The sequence below is a fragment of the Gasterosteus aculeatus genome, chromosome 20, assembly GCF_964276395.1.
Source record: "Gasterosteus aculeatus chromosome 20, fGasAcu3.hap1.1, whole genome shotgun sequence".
Lineage (NCBI taxonomy): Eukaryota > Metazoa > Chordata > Actinopteri > Perciformes > Gasterosteidae > Gasterosteus > Gasterosteus aculeatus.
In genome coordinates, this window is record NC_135707.1 from 15,239,595 (window position 1) to 15,265,515 (window position 25,921).

General features: G+C 41.8%; 1 protein-coding gene across 1 annotated transcript; it reads left to right on the forward strand.

Annotated features, from left to right (window-relative positions):
- Positions 1-3,357: 3,357 nt before the first annotated feature.
- On the forward strand, positions 3,358-17,822 carry has2 (hyaluronan synthase 2). Its single transcript, XM_040166380.2, has 4 exons — positions 3,358-4,054; positions 12,033-12,659; positions 14,264-14,365; positions 14,473-17,822. The coding sequence occupies exons 2-4, from the start codon at positions 12,033-12,035 to the stop codon at positions 15,400-15,402; spliced, it is 1,659 nt and encodes a 552-aa protein (XP_040022314.1). The 5' UTR covers positions 3,358-4,054; the 3' UTR covers positions 15,403-17,822.
- The last annotated feature ends 8,099 nt before the right edge of the window (positions 17,823-25,921 follow it).

Genomic DNA, 25,921 nt, shown 5'->3' on the forward strand with positions numbered 1-25,921 from the left:
GTATAGGCTCAGGTACCAAAATCTGATGATTTACAGCAACTGTCTATAAAAAACCTTTGGGTTTAGTAATGATATTGTCAAGATCAATTAGTTTTATTTTAACTGCCCAAAATCTTGTCTAAAAAGCTCTCTAAACATACTTTATAATCTGTACAAGACCTTCAATTCAGATAAGAGAAATGTGATTCAGAAAACATGATTATTAGATTCACAAGCTAACGAATCTATCCACATTCAATCACTGGATACTGTTTCACTGAAGGCTGTTTGTGAATGTGGCTTTCTTAAATGCATCCTACCACTCCTTATTTTAGTTTTGCGTCTAGATCAGAAGTTCCAGATGGTAATTTTGTATCTTGGCGGGAGTGACACAAGTCCTTATTTCGGTTGGATGTTCCTTTCAGTGGAGCCGCTACACGTTTTGGAGCTTAGACTCTTGGTTCTGTACTGCACAGCACTGCCTGCTGGTCAAAGTTGTGAAGATGTGTGTAACATATCAGTGAATCACTGGCAGCTGGGATGCAGTGATTCACACATTCCAAAACTCACAATGTGACATGTTTAGATGAATACAAATGCAATCATTAAAGACCGCAGATACTGAATGAAAATAATATTAACAGTGAAACTGCATCACAAATGTCATATAAATACTTAGTTAATTTTGACTGAATGAACTTACCATACCAGGATCACCTTGAAAACTTGACCGCTGCTGCGTCCAGCTGGTATCCTCAATCTCTGATGATGAGTGACTGTATAACAACGATAGAACATTTAGAAACACACTGTTCTGAACTTCTGGAAAGCTCTGTGAGATCCAGGATGCAGACATTTAATAGAAGCACTGCGTGTGCAACTGTGGGTTTGCATGTGCCTCATCATTTATTAACATATCAGTCAAATCTTTTTTGCACACATACAACACAATATAATCTTGCTTTAGTTTAATGTCTGTCAAAGAAGCATTTTTCGACTTAGCTTAAACTAAGAGACTTATGCAATGAGATGGTCACATTAGGTGAAGTAAGTCAAGCTAACATAGGCATTTATTTCCACAATGGATTAATGTTAAACAACAAAAATAAGTTTGATCTGGTTTCAATGTCATTGCTGGGATGAAACACACGTAAGGTCACTGTTAGCGTTGGGTCATTTGTTCACAGCTTTGAGCACATGTCACTCTTCTGATAATTGTCCCATTTGTGGTTTTACAGTGTGTTCTGTAACAGCATAAGTAAACTAAAGTTAAGTAACTAAAGTTCCATATTAATAGTGTAATTGGTAATTAACTTTATTAACGTTATTTTTACTGGCTATGCTATTAGCTAGCGAATGTTTCTAAGGCTAATTGAACCTAGCAGAGCTTTTTCTGTAAATACTATTAAACAATTAAACTTCATCTGAGATGTTAACATTTCAAACATATGAGCACAAAATAAAACTGGAGAGTTATATTTTTGTGTTTCCTTAGTTGATCTACACATGACTGCGCTCAGATGAACTGAAGCTGGGCGAACGAAGGTCACATTGAGCAAAAGTCTGTCACCTCTTTTCGCTAAAAAAAGACTTGTAGGCAATGAGCACTTTGAGTAACACAAACATTCTATCGTGGGTTCAGACACATTACTATATACTATATCTACAATAGACAGTATAATGTAGATGGAATTTAATAACTTAAATTGTGTAAAGAAGCATCCAGTAAAATGCTGCATAGAGCTGTTAAATTACAGCAGTCTGCTGTCTTGTTCAAATGACGGCATTTACTGTTTAATTTACATGCAAAGGATGAACATTTACCTGTATGTTAGTTATTTTGAAAAACTAAAATTAAAAGTCCACCGTATATTTATAGCAATTTATAACAAATTTAATGTCTGATATTACGTCACTGAATGAAGAGGAGGCAGAGATCTACTGTTTCTTATAGTGCAGCTACTGTAATGCATTTATACAGTCGCTTACCGTAAACTTGATTACAGTATTGGATTGTAGGATAACTGGGTTTTGCTGTATTTTTACAGTGTAAACCAGAATATTACCATTTATTTACAAATGGTAATACAACCTGCTTTAATTTAGCATTTAATTTGCAACAAATAAAAACAAGAGTACAAAACTATAATTAGTTTTATACATACCCTCAAGACAAATATAAAATGGAAATTCGTATTACATCACAAAAGTTTAGAGGAATACTAAAACCCTAAAATGATTCATGACCTCAGATATTGAATGAAAATAGTTTCAACAGTGACTGACTAAAAACTGCATCACAGATTAGCTTGTTTACAAATCGTATGCATATGTGTAGTTAATTCTGAGTGAACTGACCATGAATAATAACAATAACAACATAGAAAACCTTGAAAGAGGATTTCATTGCTGCATCCAGCTGGTATCCACAATCTCTGATGATGAGTGACTGTATCACAAACACAATAGAACATTTTGAAACAAACTGTTCTAAACGTCTGTATAGAGTAGTTTGATCAATTATGTGCCTAAACTAAACACATCAATATTGAGCTAAAAGAATAATACGGCACAGCTGAAACCAAGAGACGTATGTGAGGAGATGGTTACATTAAATAAAGTAAGTGAAGCTAAGACAGGTATTCACTTCAACTAATATTCAACAATAAAAATAAGTTTGATCTGGTTTGAATGTCACTGCTGGGATAAAACACACGTAAGGTCACTGTTAGCGTTGGGTCATTTGTTCACCGTTTTGAGCACATGTTGGCGACTTCCGCTCTCCTCTCCCTTACAATAAACGTCCCATTTGTACTCGTACATTGTGTTCTGTAACAGGGTGTAGACAGTTAAACACAAATTAAGTATCTAAATTTCCATATTAATACGGTAATTAGTGATTTACTTTGTTAACGTTATCTTTACTGACTATTCTGGTTTACCTAGCTAACATTATAGAGTTTCGTCTGCAAATATTTGCAACCTAATTTGATGTAACAGTTCAATAATAATGAGGACAAAACAAAACTGGGGACTTACATTTTCGGGTGATGAGACAATAGATGAACAATTACCTGTATGCTTGTTAAAAAACTAAAAAATACTGTTTTAAATTAGCCGTAAAATTACTGCAGTACATTGAAGAATTTGTGTAGTGGTGAACTTAGTTTTCACACTATGTACTGCATTGGGTGTGATTAAAGAACAACTTGGGGGTTTAACCGCCTTCAGGCTGGCCAGATCTATGGTTTGAATGGGGGTATAGACCGCCAGTGCCTCTCTCGCTCTCTCTCTCTTTCTCCTCCTCTGCATTGCTCCTCCTTTTACCCCCCAAACCTTCCCCTCTTATTAAAACAACACGCCCATCTGTTGTAGCCTGGTAAAAGGTTTTGGGAGCTGAAGCAGCCATAAAGGAGGCTCCACACTCAGCCGCCTGGAAGGAATTAGGCAGCAGCAACAGAGAGACTTTTGGCCACTTACTTCTCTGTGCTCTGTGAAACCTGGATGCTTGCGTGGGCAAACTCTAGAAGTACTTATCTTCATGCCACTTTTACAAACAAACAAACAAATGATTCTGATTCCTACAGAGTCATTGCTGGAAAACTTTTTTAATTTACTGAACGATTTGGTGGCTTTTTTTGTAACTTGTAAAAACTTTTAAAAAATGAATGAAACTGCCAGAAGTTGATGGAGAAAAGTATTTTTTTGTTTTTTCATAGTTAATGCTTTATTCATACTTTTTTACATGAATGATGCCAAAGATGACTGACGTTGATGTTTGTACACATGAGAAGTTGTGTAGTTGATGACTGCAAATAGACTGTTAGAAACTAGTTGAGGACGAGCAGTCTGGGATTTTCTTTTTTTCATCCTCCTTAGCCAATTTAGAGGAACGTGCTTAAAATGTGTTATTTTGAATGCGGATCAATGTCAGCGGATTGATGAGCTTCACCACTACGCAAGTGTCCTCTGAAACTGCGTTGAGAATTTTTGTCCCTGTGGATCATCACCAGAGCTGCCGGAGCTGACCGCATCCTTCCTCAAGGACGAACCAGAGGACCACAGCTGCTTCAAGGTAGGCGGCCAGTGATCATCTGGTCTGGTGAGCACACAGCTTACTGACAGAGAGTGATCAGACAAGTTATTCGCTTAGACATGTTGATGCTCGCATGTATTTGTCAGGTTTATTTTTTATAATAAAAACGTTTTAATCTTAATAAAAGGGAGTAAGGCATTAAGTTGGGGGGAGCCAGCTGTCACTAAAGTATTTGTTTACCTTAACGGTTGTGTGTAAAACGCTAATGTCATCTAGTTGAAAGATTTGCTTTTCCTCGACAGATGTTAGCTACTGTATGAAAATAATATTACATTCACAACATGTTACTTTGACCCAACTTGCACAAACATCTGCGGCGCCAGCTGTGGAAACGTGCGAAACATATCCGCTAGGCTTAGTCTTGTAATCAAACAAAACTTTATGGTTTTCTGCTGCACCAGTCAGCTTCAGCCTGAGAATGAAACAAATTGCTGACTTTGCAAACTATTCGTCACTCGTGAACAAGCCAATGGGAGCGCTGAATTTAGACACGTTCAGCGTGCCTCCCGGTCTGAGTGCAGAATTTAATGGCATTTGGCACATTTGGTAACGGCAATAAATGGTGTTCTCTGAGCAGCATGGTAATGGTTACAGACATTTACCTCACTGAAATGTTGGTCCTGCACATCTGAGCTTCAGGCTCATGTTGTGTTAGTTATCCGAGTTGTAGGGCTCTTTGAAATAACTCTCTTCCTCCCTTTACACTGACCTCTTAGTATGCAGATACCTCTAAAGGCTCATGTAAAACCCACTCAAGAAATGAACACCTGTGAGCTGTGTGTCTGAGGACTCCTGACATTGATTTATTGGCCTGGTTCATCTTCTGATTGTGCATTCTTGTTCTCACGCTGTGCAAGCTGGAACCATGGTGATATCCACCTGTACGGGGTGGTGAAGCGTTCAGTCCACTGTCAGTGGTAATATATCAATGCGAAAAGTCCATTTATCCTCTTATTAGTAGGAACTTTAACTCGTCGGCTCCTCACATCTTCCGCTGTTCTGTAGTGTAATGTTCAGAAATGTGCCAAGCATGATTGTACATCTTCCATGCTAATCAGTATTAATCCAAAATGCATGTGCAGATTTTTTAAATATCTTCAGGGCACAATTTGTCTGTATAATATGTGTATGGGTGGACCCTCCGGCAATCCACACATGCATCTGCGCTAATACCAGCATACTGTCTCAGCCCTCCAGGGAGAACTTCTGCAGATCACTCAGTGTGCTACAACAAGGATGGCAATCCATCTCTGGTGCCTGTCATGGGAACCTCAAGCACTTAAACAGAGGCTTAATTATCATGCACAGCAATGTGGGGAGTCCATGAAGGCTGCCTGCTATAGCTGGGGATGGTGAATGAGTAAGAGGAGGAAAACCTTGTTCGGAACTCTTCGATAGGTGACTCAGTTTGCTGTAGACTCATCGTTGCAACAGGATGTTCTTCCGCACAGCGCACCGAGCAGTTTACTACGTGACAGAGGAAGCCATTCCATGGCTGGTCTCCATTAGGGCTCACAACACGCCCCACGTGCCATTACTGCTCACAGCATGGGTCATGCAGCATGCAGGGCCTTGGGGCTGCTAAAGTGTTAGGACAGCGTGCGTCCCCAAAGAAACACACGCAATACCAACACAACTACCTCCCTTATTTATTTTGCATTAAAGCCCCAGCGTGTTCAAGGTTCCCTTTGTAAAGAAGCAATGAAGCAGCGCCACAGTCAGCCAGTAAAAGTCAAAATTTGGATGTGGGCGAGGTTGCTGAGTTAGATTCCCACTACCTCATACTGAGTCACAGGGTCTCACGGGGTGGGCTGATGCCAGTGTTAAGATATAGGCCGTAAAGTAACTCAGGAGCTGATCAAAGTGAGCTGTGCACATACAACAAATCGGGTATCCTCAACCTGGATCCCAGTCACATCCTCTCTGTCTCCCGGACATGCGGGCGACTTGCCTCTCGTGTTATCTCTTAGCTGTAATTAACTATGATAATAGGAAGCGCCAGAATAGAACTTTCTACCATGTGGGAAAAGAGGGAGCTATTTTAGAGCACAGTTGATAAGGGTCGGCAGACAGGTCAAAGAAAGTGTTGGATCAATGAATGACAGAGACAGGCTGGATGAAACCATTTACACTTTTTAATGGCAGACATTTCAGCAGGAAAAATAAGCATTTTTCATACACCGATGGGCTGATGAAAATTACGAATGGCTACACATGAAAGACAATCTAACAAATAACCAGACAGAGGAGTGGCTGTAGAGGCCTCCTCAACTGAGTCGCATCAGTAATTCAGCAGGAAATCATGCAGCTTGCAGCGGCGTTATTCCAGGACCCCACCTGGCAGAGACCTGATCCAATCCCCCCCCCGCTGTGCCAGTCTCCTCCCCCACCCCTTCTTTTAGTGTCTGCCATCCCTCCATGTGTTGCAAATCCCTTCTTTCCAAACCACTCACCCTTTTTTTTCTCACTGAATACGGTAGTAGGTGACTTAAAGGGAGCCAAAATGCTAAACATTTGGCTTTAAAAAGATTTAACACAGTGTTCTCATCAAATAATGAATTTCACATTCGCTGCCACGGTCACTTTTAAATCGAATTACCCCTCTACGATGCAACCTTAACCATGGAAAAAGAATGACATATAGACTAACACAAAACAGTCCATTCTAATCGCTTACAGAATGTGAGCACACAAAGAGACAATGAGTGTCAGGTCAACTGCCAAGTTATGTTGAAACCTCGTATATTTGCCAGCTATGGCACCTGATTCCAATCATGCAGGGAGCAGCGCAGTGTAGCACAGTAGGTGGTGTTTCTGTTTAGTTGTGGATGTATTGACACCAATGGCACTGTGTGACCACATGGGGGGTTTATGAGAAGGAAGAGCAGCAGAAAGGGGAGGTCTTACCTCACGCCTTCAGAAAATCAGTTTCATTCATGCTGGAGTCTGAGACCATAGAGGTTATTTCACTGTAGCAATATAAGATGAGTAAATGAATATGGAACCACACAACAGTTGTTGTTTTCTTCACTTCATATTTATATATATATAGATATATATCTATATCTATATAGATGTAGATATAGTTATTACATTTTTGCCATACAATTCAGCATTTATAGTATTGTTTGAGCCTCATTGATCATTTTCCATAAACGTTAAGTGAAGCTTTTTTTCGCATACGATATGAGGATAAGAAATTTGAGGGTGTCGACTTTGTCTCGCCTAAAAGTCAGCAGCCAGTTTTTCCCGCCTCTCCCTCTCCTCATCGTCCACTTTGAACATGTGAGCATTTTCCTGCATCCTGCTGCAACTGTCAGGAGAGCCACATCAACATTTAATGCCTTTAAAATGTGCATCGTGGCCTTTTTCAGCCTCGTTCAGCTTACTCTCAAACACACACACACACACACACACACACACACACACACACACACACACACACACACACACACACATCTTTTGTTGGGAAAGCACTTTGTTGGGTTTCACATAAAAAAGATGTATGTATGATACTCTACTATGATACTCTAATTAATATGATTAATGTATAGTATTATTACAGGCCGTTACTGTAGCTTCATAGGAGAAATAACATTGATACAAGTTTATTTTCTTAAAGCTATTTCTCAGTCTTTTTCATCCCTTTGAATATATAACCACACCTGTGCGTCAGCTTACTCTCCAGAGCAACATTAAAGTTTTGTATGAACCGCGCACATCTTGCCAGAGCTGTTGATTTATGAATGTTACACTTTCATAATCATTAACTCCTCAGCTACAAAATAAAAGATGTAAGAGGTATGTTATCTCAGCCCAACGCAGACTAACAAGTATGTTTTGGCTCTGCTTCAGATTTATATTGCAGAGAATCCGGTAATGACCCACATACATATATAGTTGTTACTCTATTAGGCACACACACACATGCGCGCACACACACCTAGTCTGGAGAGCCTTGTTATGTTTTATGTTCCGTCACAGTGGAACAAGTGGGACTCTGCCGACAGGGATTCCACTGCTCTCCTGTGAGTTTAGTCAAACCATCTCTGACTCTCTGCAGCAAGCATGAACAGCCACACACACACACACACACACACACACACACACACACACATCCACACCCACACACACACATACACCCACACATCCACACCCACACACACACGTGAAGGTCAAAACTCCAGCAACACCTACCTTGAACAACTTTATTGTTTAATAATGTTGTCTTACACCACAGTAGGTGAAGTCTACCGAGACACACGCGCTTTTATGCCTAGTTCACATATTTTCACACACACATAAACAAACACCCACACGTGCACACATGGCCATTCTCTTCAAACACTGACGAGACTAAATGGAATTTTCATTTACCCTGACAAGCCATGTAAGAGTGTGTATATATATATATATATATATATGGATAATAGTGGATATCTATCCACTCTTGCATAACACTGCTATCACACTAAAGAAAACTTGGGTCACATTGTACACACAACATGCTTCATCTGCTACTCAACATAATGTCAATGACTAATATAGATCGATACCTCGAATGGAGCATGCTGTATTGTAACAGGCTAAAGGGGATCTATGTCTAATAATTGCATGCCATTGACAAGGCTTTTTCTGTATTATTAGCTAAGTGGCTTTATGGATGGTAGTGCCCCCAAATGTCTGATACACCCACAGCTTTGGCTCGGAGAGAAATACCATAACAACAATTACACACACGGTCAGGAAGTTTTGTATGGACATAGATGGTCCTCGAAGGATAAATCCCACTGACTTTACCTCTAACAACACTTGTAGGTCAAAGTTTGTATTTACCCAGACTCTTCTTTGTCAGTAAACATACAACTTATTACCAGTTATTCTTCACGTACCGGGCAAATGTTAAATATATTTCAAACGCGTTTGGGTTTTGCGGCAGGAGGAGAGGTGGACAGGTCAAACCAACACAGGCTAGGAGACAGATTTTTGTCTTTTGTGCCTAACTAAAAAAAAATGTTGACATTATGCCATGTCCCTATTTGGCCTCAACTTGTTTTCTCAGCCTGATGACTCCTCCTAAACCCGCCTACGTGGTTTTATCGCCATAACCAAACTTGCTGTGAAGACAAAAGTTTATTTTGAAAATACATAATGTAACGAGCATACACTTATTTTTTCCAATTAGTCCAGGTAATAAAACCTTCACCCGAGGGAATAGTTTTTTTGGCTGATGCCACCACTAAAAAAATCTGTGTTGTTTTCTCTTTTGTTTTTTCAAAGAAAGCCGACTAGACTTTTCACCAGTAGACAGCGCGAGACATGTCATTCATTCGTTCCCTCGTTCATCACTTCATCCCTCCGCTAATCCATCTAGTCTTCATTCAAGCTAGATTTCATATTCTAGTCAAATTGTCTCGGCGACCAAACCAATGGGAATTATTCTCAAAAGGCCGTTAATGACGTTAGTGATGGTGTCCTATCACTTACGTGTGCCGAGATACAAAAACAAACAGAAAGCTGAGCTAATGTCATCCACATGTGCTGTTCACACCTTCCACACGCACACACAAACCTCACATGCGGATATGCGCTGATACACCTAACCCCAACTCCTAAGTGAGAACATCCACATGTGTCACAGATCCACATGTGTCACAGATGCTCCTCTGATTAGAGCCTTTATGTCTCAAGGGCAGGGGCCAGGTTTTGGACCACCATCATGTTTTTTCAGTCTGCAGCCGCAGTCTGAGCTAAGTGTTGGTCTTGACCTTTGCATCAGATCACACGTCCGGAGGAGTGTGGGAGATGCTATGGAGAGCAAAGCAGCAAGTGGCCGCGCCGTGTCTCTTCTCTTCGCACTGAATCACTTAAAAACGCTTGCAAAACGTTTGAAAAACGTTCTGTTGGTCTGCAATGTGAACCGAGCCGAACTTTGCATCCCTGCATTATGACGTGAGTCGAATATCACATGTTTGCTCACTTATTTAAACCACAGAGTTTTAAACAGACGTCTCCAATCCGTAAAGGGCGGATCATAAATAAACAAGCAGTCATAAATCAACAAAACCCTGTGTGAGTTCTTGTATTTCCATCCATAAAGGACAGGTTACGTGAACTAGATAGAATAACTGGAAATGTGTCTATATGCTCTTGTTTTAGAGGTTTGTTTGTGACGGCTTCTTGTCCTAATAACAACATTTCTATGCATATATTTATTACATTTAGGTGAAAACATGTTTTTTCCTCGGTAGAGAAAGATTGTTCTGCACTACCTTAAACAGTTGTAAAACATTATACATACATGCAATATGTGCACAAACTGAAAGAGTTAAGTTGAAATGCACTTCTAACGCATTTAAAAACAACTAACATTATAAATAAAGTTATAGTTTTTTCACATTCACATTCCCCACGCTCACTCCCTCTCCCTCTCTCCCTTCTCTTCCTGGTGTGATGAGCTTTCATACGTGCATAAGCATGTGTGTGTGTGCGTCAAGGGGTCTTGTAAATGGGCGGCTGACTCCAGGGGTCTTGGCGCGTGCCAGAGGACGCCTGTTACGCTGGCCGCGTCCTCCTCATCCCAACGATCATCAGATGAGCACTGTGCCTGAGCCAAGGCGCACTTCTCCCTCCCCTCCTGCTCTCTGTGTCTGCTTTGCTTTCCTCTTGCAGTCTTTCTAGACATCTTCTTTTCAGCCCATTTCTCTCTGGCTCTGCCTTCCTCTGCCCCTCCCCGCCGGTTGTCTTTACAATTGTTCTCCGCTCTCTCTCTGTCTCTTTCCACGGCTTCCCTCCCTCCCATCTGTCCTCTGTGCTTAGGTGCGTAGTGAAGAACTCTTGCCGAGTCACGCGCTCCGCTCTGCTTTTGATGACTTTGTTGCTCGTACTTATTTACATGCTTTGCTGATCTCAACTAAAGTAACGTGTACTTTACACATCCTGATGTGTTGACAGCAAAAAGAGTTCAAAATCTCAAAAGTGTCAAAGCGAAGTCCCAGAAGGAGGCGATGAAGAGGAAAAGCTTGTTATTTTCCATATCCTCACTGCACATCTCCCTCTCGACATCTACTTTGTCGGGGAAGGGATGCCCTTGTTTTACTTTCTGTGGGAGTCGCAGAGGGGGAAGAAGCACAAGTAAAGAAATCCCGAAAGCTTGTGTCTCCTTCTCACGGAGATATAAACAGATGACATCACAGGGTGGTCCGCCTTGCGTTGAGCCGAGCTGAGCCGCACTGAGTGGGTCGCCGCCGCTCTGCCAAACAGATGGCGGTAGCAACACAATGAGAGCTGGAAACAAACTTCAAGATTCTGAGCAGAAGAGTTTGGCAGAGTTTGGTTCCTGTCGCTTGGACTTGGGAAACAAAAGCAGGGAATGTTCTTCAATGGTCCCCACATCTTTAAACACAGAACAACCTTTTATGGCTTCGATCACACTTACTTGCTCACAAAGCCTTTTGAGAAAGAAAGTGATAATACGTTGTCTTTAGAGAGCACTGACACGGTTGGAAGGGGCTGTTGGCTCGATGCTTAATTGGGTTGTAATGCGCGCCCACTCACACACCCTTACGCAGCGTTGGAACAATCGGCCAGTCACAACTGACTGACATTTAGACAGGGATTTTGGGGGGGAGGCAAGTAGAGGGGAAGTATTAGAAAAGGGGGGAGAAGCTTTACTGCCATCTCCACCTGGCTTGTAATAAAAATAGAAGAGCTGCCTCTAAAAGCTTAATAAATTATACTGATGAATTTGTTTTCCTTGTGCTGTATAAAAAAATCATTGTCAACAGAAATGTGCGATTCTTCTCTCCAAATTACAGAATGGACTCATGTTGTATTTCACATGGATGTAAAACAGTCCCATGTTTGTTCCATGGCATTCAGCCTGTAGTTTAAACTGGGAAATCCAGTCATTTTTGTGCTACTTTGGCTGACCCTTGTCTCCACATTCTGTCCCTAGATGAAGTGTCAGAGGGTCCTCACCTACCTTCGGATACTTGGCACCACCATGTTCGGCGTGTCCCTCCTGGTGGGCATCTCCACGGCCTACATCATGGGCTACCAGTTCTTCCAAACAGCTCACAACCACCTGTCCTTCGGCCTCTATGGCGCCATCTTAGTCGTCCACCTCGTCATCCAGAGCCTCTTTGCGCTCTTAGAACACCGAAACATGCGGCGGTCCTTGGAGACGCCGATCAAACTGAACAAGTCCTTGGCCTTGTGCATTGCGGCGTATCAAGAGGACCCAAACTACCTGAGGAAATGCCTGGTGTCGGTGAAGAGACTGACGTACCCGGGGATCAAGGTGATCATGGTGATCGACGGGAACAACGACGATGACTTGTACATGATGGATATATTCAAAGAGACCATGGGACGGGACAAATCGGCCACGTACATCTGGCGGAGTAACTTTCACAGCCAGGAGCCCGGCGAGACGGACGAGGCTTACGCAGAGAGCATGCAGCAGGTCACCAGATTGGTCCTCAACAACAAATGTGTGTGCATCATGCAGAAGTGGGGAGGGAAGAGAGAGGTCATGTACACAGCCTTCAAAGCACTGGGGCGAAGCATGGACTACGTTCAAGTAAGTCAATGAAATAGAAAAGGGACACCTTTTTATATTTTAAGAATTGAATGGGTCACAAACTATGGGAGAGAAAAAAAGAAATTGAGGGAGGAAAGAATTGTAAATGGTACAAACTAGACACTAATATATTATAATAAAATATTCAGTGGTATGTGTGTAAATTTGTGTGGATGTAAGACAGCAGACATCAGCTTGAGCGGAAAGGGACGAGAAAGAGAAACAGAGGATGAGATGGCTGGAGAGAGAGAGAGAGGAGGGGGGGGGGGGGGTTGCTCTGCCAAACCAAACACGGGGACCACAAAGAGTCTTCTGTGTTGCTTTCGCTGTAGATGGTCCGCGGCTGGGTGGATGCATCAGGTTGAGAAGAGGGGCAGCGGTAGCTAATGTCTGAGTGTAATAACAGATCTGTGTAACAGAACTAAGTGTAACAGAACTGAGTCTAACTTTGAAAGGACAGACAATGTGAATTATTGACATCTGAATCATATCTTTGGAGAAGGCAGTTCCCGAGCGCGTTTGACTGGCTCATGGAGTCTAATAATGTTAACATTGTGCAGTGAGGTGGCTTAAAATATAAGCGTGAGGTAAAAGCATGAACCACAGTGGCAAGCTTTGCAACACAAGCCCTGATGAAGGTTCAGGAAACCTGTTTACATCCTGTACCCGCTACATTTAAAAATAAAAAACAGTGATTTGGTGGATAAAGATAGCATGGCCTTGAATCAGGAGCATATTTGTATTTGATCAGAGTGATTATGCCAATTATCATTGTTATCACTCTCGGCCTGTAACAGATGTGTTTTGTTAATGGTTATTGGGCTGTAGGTTGCTTTTCATCCCCTGATTGCTTGAGGCAGAAACAATTACCATTTATATGGAGTATGGAGAGAGATACAACAGGACCAGAAAGATGGTAGTTATACTTTGTTGCAGGCTTTTATCCACTGGCCATATTGCTGCTCTGATTCAAAGGGGAACGTCGGTAACCAATTTTAACCTGGAGTCTTGTTTTTGATGTCTTTGTGTCTAAATGACACTTCGGGGGATTAGATTATTGAAATTGGTCTAGCGTTAAGTGATAACGCTGTTACCAACGGCCGCAAAACAAGCTTCCAGGGCATTTTTACAGCTTTAATGTAACTGAAGATTTACTAAAAGTGCTTGTTTTGCCACATACTCAGATTGTGCCTGAATTGTAAGAGTGACTTCTTGAAGCGTTCTTCTTCTGTGGTACAAAGGATCGCAGTAGCCACAGGAACACCACTGGTCTCCAGAGTTGCGAGCAGCTGGTTCACTCTCCTTTACCTGCTGCCCCTTTTCTCTTTCTCTTTGCTCATTCAATTTTCCCACGGACACCAACACAAGAAACTCTGCCCAGTCGGCACTCACGTTTGCCCCTTTGGCTTCTGGCAACATGTAACCTCGCAAGATTTTCTTACAACACTATTCTGTTCACGGGACTCGTTAATGCCAGAAACTTCAATCCTTCAGTGGCAAAAACAAGCACTTCTGATTACACGGCGTGCACCTTTCTAAGAAACCAATGACCATTGGCCTCAAAAGGCAGCTTATTCACTGTTGATTTTGTTGGTTTCACTCAGGTGTGTGACTCCGACACTATGTTGGACCCGGCATCGTCGGTGGAGATGGTGAAGGTCCTGGAGGAAGACCCTATGGTGGGAGGCGTTGGAGGAGATGTGCAGGTTGGTTACGAAACAACAATTTCTTATTCCTTGGAAGTGTCATATGTTATAGTATTGGAAATGTTTATGTTAAACCTCCAACGTTTTGCCTGTCAATTCCTACCTAGATTCTAAACAAGTACGAGTCCTGGATCTCCTTCCTGAGCAGTGTGCGGTACTGGATGGCCTTCAACATTGAGCGGGCCTGCCAGTCCTACTTTGGTTGTGTGCAGTGCATCAGCGGGCCTCTGGGAATGTACCGGAACTCCATCCTGCACGAGTTCATCGAGGACTGGTACAATCAGACTTTCATGGGATCCCACTGCAGCTTTGGGGATGACCGCCATCTCACTAACAGGGTCCTAAGCCTCGGGTACGCAACAAAATATACCGCTCGATCAAAGTGCCTCACTGAGACGCCAGTCACGTACCTTCGCTGGCTCAATCAACAAACCCGATGGAGCAAGTCCTATTTCAGAGAATGGCTCTACAACTCCATGTGGTTTCACAAGCACCACCTGTGGATGACTTACGAGGCCGTGATCACTGGCTTCTTCCCGTTCTTCCTCATCGCCACGGCGATCCAACTATTTTACCAAGGAAGGCTCTGGAATATTTTATTGTTTCTGCTGATTGTGCAGGCTGTGGCACTGATCAAGGCCTCGTTTGCTAGCTGCCTCAGAGGTAACATTGTCATGGTTTTCATGTCGTTCTACTCCGTACTTTACATGTCGAGCCTGTTGCCGGCCAAAATGTTTGCGATAGCAACAATCAACAAGTCTGGATGGGGGACCTCGGGGAGGAAAACGGTGGTGGTGAACTTCATTGGTCTGATTCCAATATCTGTTTGGTTCACTATCCTCTTCATCGGGATTATCTATACGGTAATCCTGCAGACTAAAAAGCCCTTTCCCGAATCAGAAAAGATTGTTCTGGTCATAGGGGCTGTCGTCTATGCAAGCTATTGGGTGGTACTGTTGACTTTGTACACAGTGCTCATTAATAAGTGTGGGAAGAGGAAGAAGGAAACAGACTATGACATGGTTCTGGATGTGTAATTTACAGAACCCTCTGTTGTGGTTGTTTGCACTCACACAATGTTGTTCTACAAATGTTTTTCAGATGCAGAGCAGCTCTGGAGGCAAAATTAGTGCAAAATCTGAAAATGAACCAGGGATTTTTTCAAACTTGAATGGCAAACATATAAATGACAGGGGCTGCTTTTTTTCTCCCTGTTCCTTCATGTCAATAGCATTCATGATCTTATTACAGCATGGTAGCTAATCAGATTTTTTAGACATGTTTAGCTGAAGATCAACGACTGTAAACTATCTAGCTAAACTTGATTAGTTAGTATGGCAAGATTAGATATAAAAATATTTTGCATTTGGCAGCAAGAGTGCTAGGCTTTGTAACACTAGCTACCTCTTGCGCTTGTCATTTTCACTGGGCCTTCGTCATTTGCAACTCAGCCAAAGAAACTGGAATTTGTGTTTCCACCCATCGCGGTAAGAGCATTTTACCTCCAGAGCAACGTTGTGTTTCCCAAAGAAACACTTGTACATCCTGACCATGGAATTACGTTGGCCCCGGCACGGCGAGCCAAACAATAGCGCCACATGCCTTCAACTTCAAGTCTAACTAAAATCTCTAGTCTCCTCTGTCGATGATTACATTCTAAACTCTAAAGGTGGTGGGATGGGCTACTGCCATCACTTATTATGAGTTCCTAATTCTTCTGGATCTAATTAACAGCTCCGGTTAGCCACTAAAGCATTGAAAGCAAGCAGAAAAATGCACGAGACGATATGATGCATTTAGAGATGCTGCAAATTCAGAGGTTTTAGCTTTGAGGGCAAAGCATTAGGAAGAGCTGAAGTATACATTTGCAAAGGAAAAAGGGTCTAAAACTTTCTTTTGTTGCACTCATATCATGTGGGAGGGCAACATACGGCAATGTAAAAATCAATATCTATGGTAGTGCAAAGGTGTTTCGTGCAGGTTGTCCTTCTTGATTTGCTGTTTAAAATGAAACACAGCACTCACCGCATTAGGTGAAAAGGTGAACAGGCGACCAAAAGAGAGACGTGTACTATTGCTGCTGTGACTGTTTTATTTTAACAGAATAGACAATTTTTGTTTTTCTTTTCTTTTTTCTTTTTATATATGAATGATGGTTATATTTTGTGAAATAAAAAACACTTCTATTGTTAATGTATTTCTTTCTACCAAGTTGAATGAAAACCGCTGATCCGACACGGTGGCCATGTTCTAATCCAAAGATTTATTGATTGTTGCACCCAATGTGTCCTTGATTTCTTCCACCCCTCCCACACAGTAGCCAAAATAGTGTGCCAGGATCCCTCTCCTTCTTTATATTCTGTTGAATAAGCTGCAAAGGATGAAACAAATGTGATAGGAATACTTTATTCCCTGAGTAGGATAAAATAACTACCCGATGACAGGAATGTGAATAAGGGCACTTGATGGAAGGGAACAGCATTTTGGAAGGAATGTCCAGTTTTTGCTGTAGACCGGGAGCAGAATTCTTATGCACTTTTATGTTCCTCCCGTCGTCCAAATACCTCAGTGGCTCTCTTTGCATCTATTCAAGGCATTAGGATGCTGCCCAGATGCATTCTGAAGGTCTCAAGTAATTTATGATCTTTCTGTGTTGTTAGATATATTATTTTAGACAGTTCCTTATTAAATAAAAGCTGGATTTCTCCTTCTTGTCAGCCATTTGCTGTAGCCTTCCTTGTTGCTTTGTATTTCAATGCATTTTATGTTTAGGCATTTTCTTTGAATTTTCTTCACTACCAAAGATTCTTTATTTTCACTCAAGAATGGGAAAATGTTTTTGGTGTACTTTTAACTGTTCTGACAATGACTTGTGTATCTGACCAAACAATGTGAAATTATGAGCTGGGGGGTTTGTCTGCAATAACAACAATAAAATGCAATTTGTAGAGGTAAGTTATTGATTTCAAGGGAAAGTGATGTGCCTGTGTTTTTCTTTTTACTTAGAGAGAAAACCAACATATTTCTGTATGATAATTCTCTATGATAATTCTCTGTAGCACACGTGTAAAATTCCTGTGATTCCATTTGCCTAGATTGCAAAAACAGTAAAAACATTTAAATCTAAGTTCATCATTATTTATAATTTTTTTGAGTCTTACTGTGTTCAGCTCCTAATACAACAAACGCTTTGGCCAAAGCACACTGACATCCAAACAGTTGCACTGAATAGAATATTCTTCAAATGATGTATTTTAAAGTTGTGAAGTGCCTTGAGTGAGCGATTACAAAACAAACTGATTGACATAATACTACACACAATAAGGAGAAGTTCTAATCCGAGGTTGAGACAAAGACGTGAACCATGAGTTGTCCTCACGCCGGGCTAATCATGGGCAGTGTTATCATAACGCACTTTTGTGTTGTACCAAATGAAAATAAAAGTGTTTTAATTCGCTGGTGGCTTTTTGCATTTCATTATTTGAATCATCTACTGAATTGATCTTGGGATCTACTGGGACACACCATCAGTGATGTTACCTGGGATCATCGGGTGTTGATGGTCTTTCAGGTCAGGCGACCTCAACCAGGCGACTCTGCTAGATTTGAAGGCAAGCGTGGCTTTTATCCCAGTAGCACCGACACTGATGCAAGCTGATTCTTCCAAAGCCATTTAGAGATGCTCACCTGAAGCCTTTTATTTTTATAACCTCGATACTAAACACTCCTCTATCGGACTTGGGGCCCTTTCTCTCATTGGCTTCCTCCATCTGGTCTCATTTGTTTCTCAAGTTCAAAGCAAGATGCTGCTGCATCCCACGGGGGAGTAACAGTAAAACAGTAACAGCTCACTATGCAACTGAAGGCAATCGATCCCGACATTGTTAAAAAGCAACTTACGGTCTTTCTTTCATTTTATGAAGAATTTATAATGAATAGACATACTGTTTAAAGCAGCACCATTCCGTTTTTACATTTAGAAGGTAATGATATTCGACCGTTGATGAGCATGCAGTCTGAATTTTGCCAGAATTTCCAGATGCGAGTCCGAGCACGGCTTTAGATCTACAGTTACAGTAGGTGTGAGAAAGACACAGTGGATTTATCGACTAGAAATTACCTTCACCCAGAAAAATATTAATGCTAATACATTACTAATCACCACTACTACCATGAAAGCGTACAATTCTAGCTGGGTAGAATGAATGAAAGACTAGACCCTGCATGATAAAAATATTAATATTGTTGACTCAGTTAACTTTTACGTACAATAGCTAGAGGACAAACAGTAGGTAATGACTTTAACGCACACCTGGGTCACTCAACCACAGCTTACCACTGTTCCCTTCCTACAGCCGACAATATTTTAACTGATTGATTTCCTCTCGCCTGCTTCAACTGCCACACAACATTAGATATAAAACTCCTTTAGAAACTTCTTTTACGTTGCACTTCAGTGGTTTCTGTGTTTCTTGTGTTGTGTCTCTCAGTGCAGTAATTGTCCTTCCAGGGTAGAATAGTACATCTGGGCAGAGCAACGGCACAGCAGAAGCCGCCAGGCTTTTCTCTCAGTGCGTCAGCATTTAACGCCGTCACTGCTCTATCTCTGCCAAATACATTACAGCACTGCTCAGAACTGTTGTCTTGCTGGCTGATGACTCCCTACTGGCCAACTGTCTCCAGCTGACCGACTCATACCCTGCTTTTCCCTCCGCTACGTGCTGCTACTTCTCCTAGGGCTTTGCAACATCACTGTCGAACCTCTAGCGCTGTATGAACCGAGCCCTAACTGCCCGCACCCCTAAACCCTTATAAGCAAAGTCCTCCAATGGTACAGATTGCTCTACAGGGACTTTCCACTACTTGCCTGACAAGTGCATATGGTGATGTGTTGTGTTGAACCATTGGAAGGTTAACGGTTTGCCGCCTGAGAGAGAACATATTTGGTGTGTGTTTTATAAGTACTATTGCAAACCACTAAAAAATGGTTCCATGAAAATGACAAGTGCTAATCCCTGATATTAGTGTGCACATTTTGTCCTGAATACTGAATACTGTTTTAGCACATTTTTAAATAATCTGAGCGTGTCACGGTGTTGTTTCTGTTTTATTTTGTACTTTACTGCCTCTCGTGTCCCTCGGTTAGCTTTGTCCCCTTGTGATTGTCTTCCTTGTCCCCAAGTGTTCCTTCCTGTGTCCAATCACCTGCTCCTCCTCAGTGTATTTGAACCACGTGTGTCCCTCGTCTCGTTTGTCTGTTCTTATCAGTGTGAAACTGTGACCTTGTGCCTGCTCCCCCCCAGGAGGACTTATTGTTTGAAACCTGGTTTGCGTTTGAGGCCTCCTGTTGCGTATCCTGACGGTACAAATTGACCAGATAATATGTACTCGGTAGACCTCTTTATCAAAAACAGACCACCGAGAGCCTCGGGATGGTTCTGGCGGGAAAGCAGCGTTCAGCTGACTCCACAGCTGACAGCCTCCAGTCGGCGTTCCGGCCGGCGTTCCGGCCGGCGTTCCGGTCGGCGTTCCAGAGGGCTTCTGTCTATCCACCCATGTCCTCCCAAACCTTTAGACCATCTGGGACAACAAGGCCATCAAAACAGATGACAATTGAATAAACAAAGTATGAAAATTGTACCAAACCATAAAGTCTTATTAGCTCCATGATATGCCATCTACAATTTTACTCACATTAATGTACAAAGCAGATGTGCCAAATTGTGTTGCATTGATTCTTAGTGGAGCGGTGAACATTCACTAATTCTCGTCTGCCATTTTGCGCGGTGTAATGTCATAAATCTAAACAACGTACGTTCTCTGTGATGTGGCCAACGTGTGCAAAAGAGCCTATAAATTAAACACAACATGAATGCGTAATTTTAGGCTAGAAAGACTGGAAAGAGTTCTCCTTCCACCGGGATTAAAAGCGGTTGCCTGGAAAAAAGAAGTGACGGCAGACTTTTGTTTTCTGCACCAGAAGTCTTGTTAAACAGGAGGCTTTGAAATTAAAAGGCGAGGAGTTACAATATGTGTCTGTTTATGTTGCTTCCTGACGGAGTTTGAGCCATTAAAACCCTGGCTTGACTTGATGCTGGGAAGAAAGATAAAGTGTTATCAGGCCATGTGATTACTCTTAGAAAACACCATATTAGAGTTTTTCAGAGGACGATCAGACCACATTGCAGCCAGCAATGGATTCCTTCAATGTTTTCTGGTTTCCAGCTGTTTAGCTTCTTGATAAACACGATTTCCGGAGCCAACCGTGGACTTGTGATCCGCTTCTGATGGGAACTTGCCCTGGGGCCTGGGGGTCTCGGTTAATTGACATGTCAGGGTGGTGTTTTTTTCATGATTTGATGCTTTCCATACAGCCCTCCCCTTTGGAGTTTCTCACTGTGTCCGGGGGTGAAGACACTTTCATTCAGACAGTTTAAGTAAAGCCTCCCCTCACTCCACTTCATTCCTTTCTACTCATATCCCCTCCTCTTCCTCATTTCCTCCCCAATCTTACCTTTCTCTTCCTTTTCCTCTCCTCTGAACCCTCTAACCACATAATGAACGTAATTCAGGGCTTTAATTGTTTTTAAAAACTCCCATGTGTCCTAATGCTTCAGAGAGAATTAAGGCATTCATTGATGATGATAATAACCTTTTCTTGTTGCACGTCAAGCACCAAATGTTGGAAGCTCAATCATCACGTAATTATTTGACTGTGGGCTTCATAAAAATACAAAAGTAAAATGCTGATGAGATGATAATTCCACTATACAATGTTTGTAGCGGATTCAGTCGGTCTCTGGTAAATTAAAGCTAATAGGTGGAGCTTTAGTGGGGGACGTTGGTAGAGTCCAGACGTCTGTTCCCCTACGGCCAAATAGCCGACCACCCACAGAAGACGCTCTATGTCTACTCCCACCGGCCAGGTGATGTGGACCATGCTTTGCTGTTCTAATGTCCTAACTCTATCATTGTGATGACATATCACTCATCACAAATTCAACACATCCATATCTTGTATCCACTGTTATTGACCGATATAAGTATGACTACAGAAAAGGTTAACCTGTCAATTATTCACAGCCTTTTTTAAATCAAAGCACCAATCCCCTAATTATATAAATGCTCCGTTACGACTCAAAGTCCTTTAATGCCTCACAGCCCAGTCGTACTTAAAAAGGGGTCAGACAAAGTTTCGGGTTGCATTCATTCAACCGCGCAAAACTACTGGACCGGTTGCTGACGCGCCTGGCAAAGCTACGCACCTTTTCAGTTACATATTGTAGCCAATTTTACATTATTAGAATTTTAATTCTGATGTACCAATACATACAGCACTTCACTGGTGGCTGCTCGGTGTGGAACCAGTTTTAATAATTTTGTCCACTTATTATACATTCAGTTAGGCAGTCTGGTTGGGCTAAAGCGGTAGTACCTCAGACCGGCCAGATCGCCTGCCATTGGAAAAATAATCTCGTTGGGTCCCCACGCACCCAGGCTTAGTGTTGCTAATTAGCGACCTTTGCTTACCAATGCAAACATTTATCTGCATTCAAAAGCATCCGTGGCTGACACCAATCAGTGCAAGTCATCCCAGTAAGGTGGTTGTGGTGGTTCCCTCGACTCGTTTTGTGCTGACGGTGTGCAGCGTCGTTGTTGCGTTTGGTTACCGCTGCGACTCGTTATTGTTGTTCTTTATTGTTATTTATTTAGTAGTCGGGTGAATGGAGGGGTTGGGGGAGGCGGTCCGTAGATCGCCAAGATTTGGTCGAAAAGTATCGACCTCTGCACCATTAACTGCACACCGGAGGACCCAAACTTTTTGAACGTTTGGAAGTTGACCAGCTGGTCCTCTGGGGGGTCAGAACAACCTGGAGTTGAACAAGGGGAGAACTGTGGGGATAACAGTGGACTTCAGGAGGACCCCCCCCCCCCCCAACACCTCCGTTTGCTTCTCACCAATTTCACTGTTGTTGTGCTAAATGTTTAAGGTATGTTCTTACATATATATATTTGGATATTGTTATATTTATATCTATATTTTTATCACTGTTCATACCATCATCCGTTTTAACTTTTGTTCTGTTCTTGTTTATTTTTTTGTATTTCTTTGTTTATGTAGCATGTGGAGAATAAAGGAAAACACAGAGTCAAATTCAGCTATAATGGGCTAATACAGCTGATTCTCACCACCAAATGCGGCATCACAAAAGAGCACCCTGAAGCAAGTAACGGTTGTTGTGGTATGCTTTGTGTTACAAATATCTGTGTATGTGTTCGTCTTCACTCAGCTAATATGTGAGACAGAGCAAGAAAAGGCGAGAGAAAGATATCCAGCTGTGGTTTGATTCCCAGTGAGGAGAAAATAAGAATGTGTTAATGCCTGGAGAGGAGCTCACAGCCGGGAGGATGGAGAACAAAGAGTGTGTGAGTGTGTGTGTGTGTGTGTGTGTGTGTGTGTGTGTGTGTGTGTGTGTGTGTGTGTGTGTCAGTGTCAGTATCTCACTGAGATACTTCCTATGGGAGTGCGTTGAGTAATGATTTTGATTTGCGATATTGTGGATCATAATTGGTTTTGGGAAAACCCCAATCTTCAAAATTTAGTTCATTTTTATTCCTTTGCAGACCTTCTGTTTTGACAGATATTCTCCTTTTGGTGTGTTTTGCTTATTTTCATTGAATTTAAAATATATTGCTAACGTTAAATTAGCAAGCATTTTGGGATGATAAGTGATTTAGAACATAAGAAATCCTAATCGATAAAGAGTACAGTCTCCCTACACATTAACAGGACACACGTGTCCTTTTCTCGCCCCGTCTCAGAATCTGTGTCCCTTGTTTTCGGTTTGTCTTTTTATTCTCTCTCTCTCTCTCTCTCTCACACACACCACCAAATCCCACAGTGCACATTGCACACACTGTAATGTGATAAAGCTGAGTGAATTTGACCCCTCCCAGTGGAAGATGGTTAAAGGAGCACTGACTAAGGGAGGGTCACTTCACGTGACCACTTCAGGTCCTGGATGGTGCTAAAGATGAGGAAGGTTTGGGGACAGCGTAGACATACTGTGAAAAGGAAAGAAAGATATCTTATGGAAACAAGAAGTGGAACCGAGGCTTACTGGAGTACAGAATATGCAGAAAGCCTGTTTATCTCTCAGTAGGGATGTGTTTGTTTGTATTTCTTGGACAATAATGGGGGTATTTGCATAATTTTTCCACCACAAATACAACAGTATTCACAACCCACGCAGTAAAAGCAATGAGGAGTGCAGCATTTCTCTAATGCTTTTCATTAATAATAAAGCGTAATGAGGAGTGGCTTCCTCTCCACCGGGAGAGACAGTGAAACCATTATTATAGCATGTTGAGTGCTGAGCCCTGATGTGAAGGGAGCACGCACATCTTGAAAACAGACACAAAAACAGAATTCCGAGGGACAGACTTTTCTTTGGTCAGGGAGCACCACCACAACTTTGACTCGCACGTCCTATGAAAACCCCTCCTGCCCAACAACTCTCTACTAGATCAACAGTACGAGACGAAACCGATCCGATCAAGGAAAGAAATAAACAATTTCACTCAAATGAAAGCAAAGTCAACTTAATTAAGCAATTTGAATGCATCCTGAATGGAAGAGAGTCATGTTCACAACTGTCATTGACTACTTATTATGAGCTGCCGTTTGCTGCTGTAACACTGCAAGACGTTTTTCCTTCTAGTGGGACTAATGAAGCATCATCTTATCTAACCTTCAGGTCCAGAACCGGACAGTAAGAATGAACTTAATGAGGCCTTTATTAGAAAATAAACCTGTCGGTGAAGGTTTACAATGCTATCTGATTTGCTTGTACTTATGCATCCACTTGTATGACTAAAGAGAGATTAGATTCACAAACTAACTCACTAACATACACTGTTTCTCTCCACAGGTTTGTGAGTGACCTTACTGCGCTCTCCTCTGAGCCCCTTGCCCTCTTTCCAGGCCTTTCTCTTGACGTCATCTTACAAATCTGCTCATCGTTCTTTTGAAGCCAAAATACTTTTAATAGCAGCTCAAATGGAAATCAGAAGGATATTCCAAACGAGGAATGTGTTTACTGTATTTCACGCCAAACGGAAGCTGGGCATTTTCCAGATGCGGTTGATGTCTTCAAAGCAGGAAGCCAGAAGGACGGGACTTCACTTGAATCTGTTTGCACTGCAATTTAAGAGCGAAATCATTTGTCTGGCTCGTGGTCTTGATGACAAACACGTGTAGCAGATCAGCGAACAACCTTTTACCCCAAGGTGTTAGTGGTAAAAAAGTATTTTGATATGGCCTGGAGGCCTTTATTCTAATGATTTCTAAATGTTTAACCTTGATTTAGATAAAACAATTAAAACCATTCATGTGTGAATGTTAAATATTAAGCTGGCTTGTGACTAACTCAAAGACAAAGACCGGTAATGGAGAGGAAACCAATGGTAAAAATATGAAAGTGGCAATTAACTCTTTTACAAGGACTCAGGTGTCGAAATCTTTACGGGTCATGACCGCACAGCAACGGGTGGAGAATGGAAATTACTGGTCCAAGCCAAGAAATAGTCTGGTATCATTCTAAGCAATTGAGCTGCTTTTTTCACACTTTGTTTTGTGTTTGGATTAAAGAAATGATATGCGGAACTCAACTGGGCTGCTCTTTTGTTCCTGCGTGTGCTTTTAGGAAAGGGACGCACATTGGAATGGCGTTGGCTCGTGATAAGGAGCAGTCGCTAAGTTGTCTTCGTCAGCCAAGAAAAGCTTAGTAAGATTAATGTGCCGATTTGGCCCCTGCTGTAACTACTATAATCACAACCGGCACTAGGATCGTTCTCACTACATAAACCCTTTAGGAATAATTCAAACAATAACTAGTGGATAGCGCTGTTATTTAAATGTTTGGGGAATAACGTGTTCCCTTCACACTTGAAATGCCATTAATAACAGTTTAGGTCACTCAATTAAGCCGTTAACCCGTAATTTGTATTTTCTTCTAGGAAATAAAATAAACTCTGTGCTCCAAAAAAAAGGGGAAACACATTGTCATCACTCAAGAAAAGCAGCCAGATTAATCACAGAAGAATTATTCTTAGCTGGCAGTTACGTCTCAATTAGGTTTAAAATGACCTGTATCTATGATTGGACAGTGACTACATCTTATGTCAACACATTTTTCATCGTCACGTGCATCACAAATGGCTACGTGGTGTTGATTTATGCACAGCATGCAGTGCAGCTTCCCAATGCCTACATGGACACATTGAAAACACACTGACCGTGTGCTAAGATTTCTACTTTCATTGGTGGTCGGTTTGAATTTAAAGAATGCATCGCATCGATGCTGGCGCTCAGACCTCTCTGCCGTGTTGATGGTGTATTTCTGACTTTAGGAAAAGAATGAAAGGAAATGAGTCCGATTCACAGGGCTGAAAGCACGAGACAAAATAATCTTAACCACACGTCATAAAATGTGAATCTTAATCAATGTTGAATATTGGTTTGACAACACACTGGATAGAAATCTGGCTCATAAA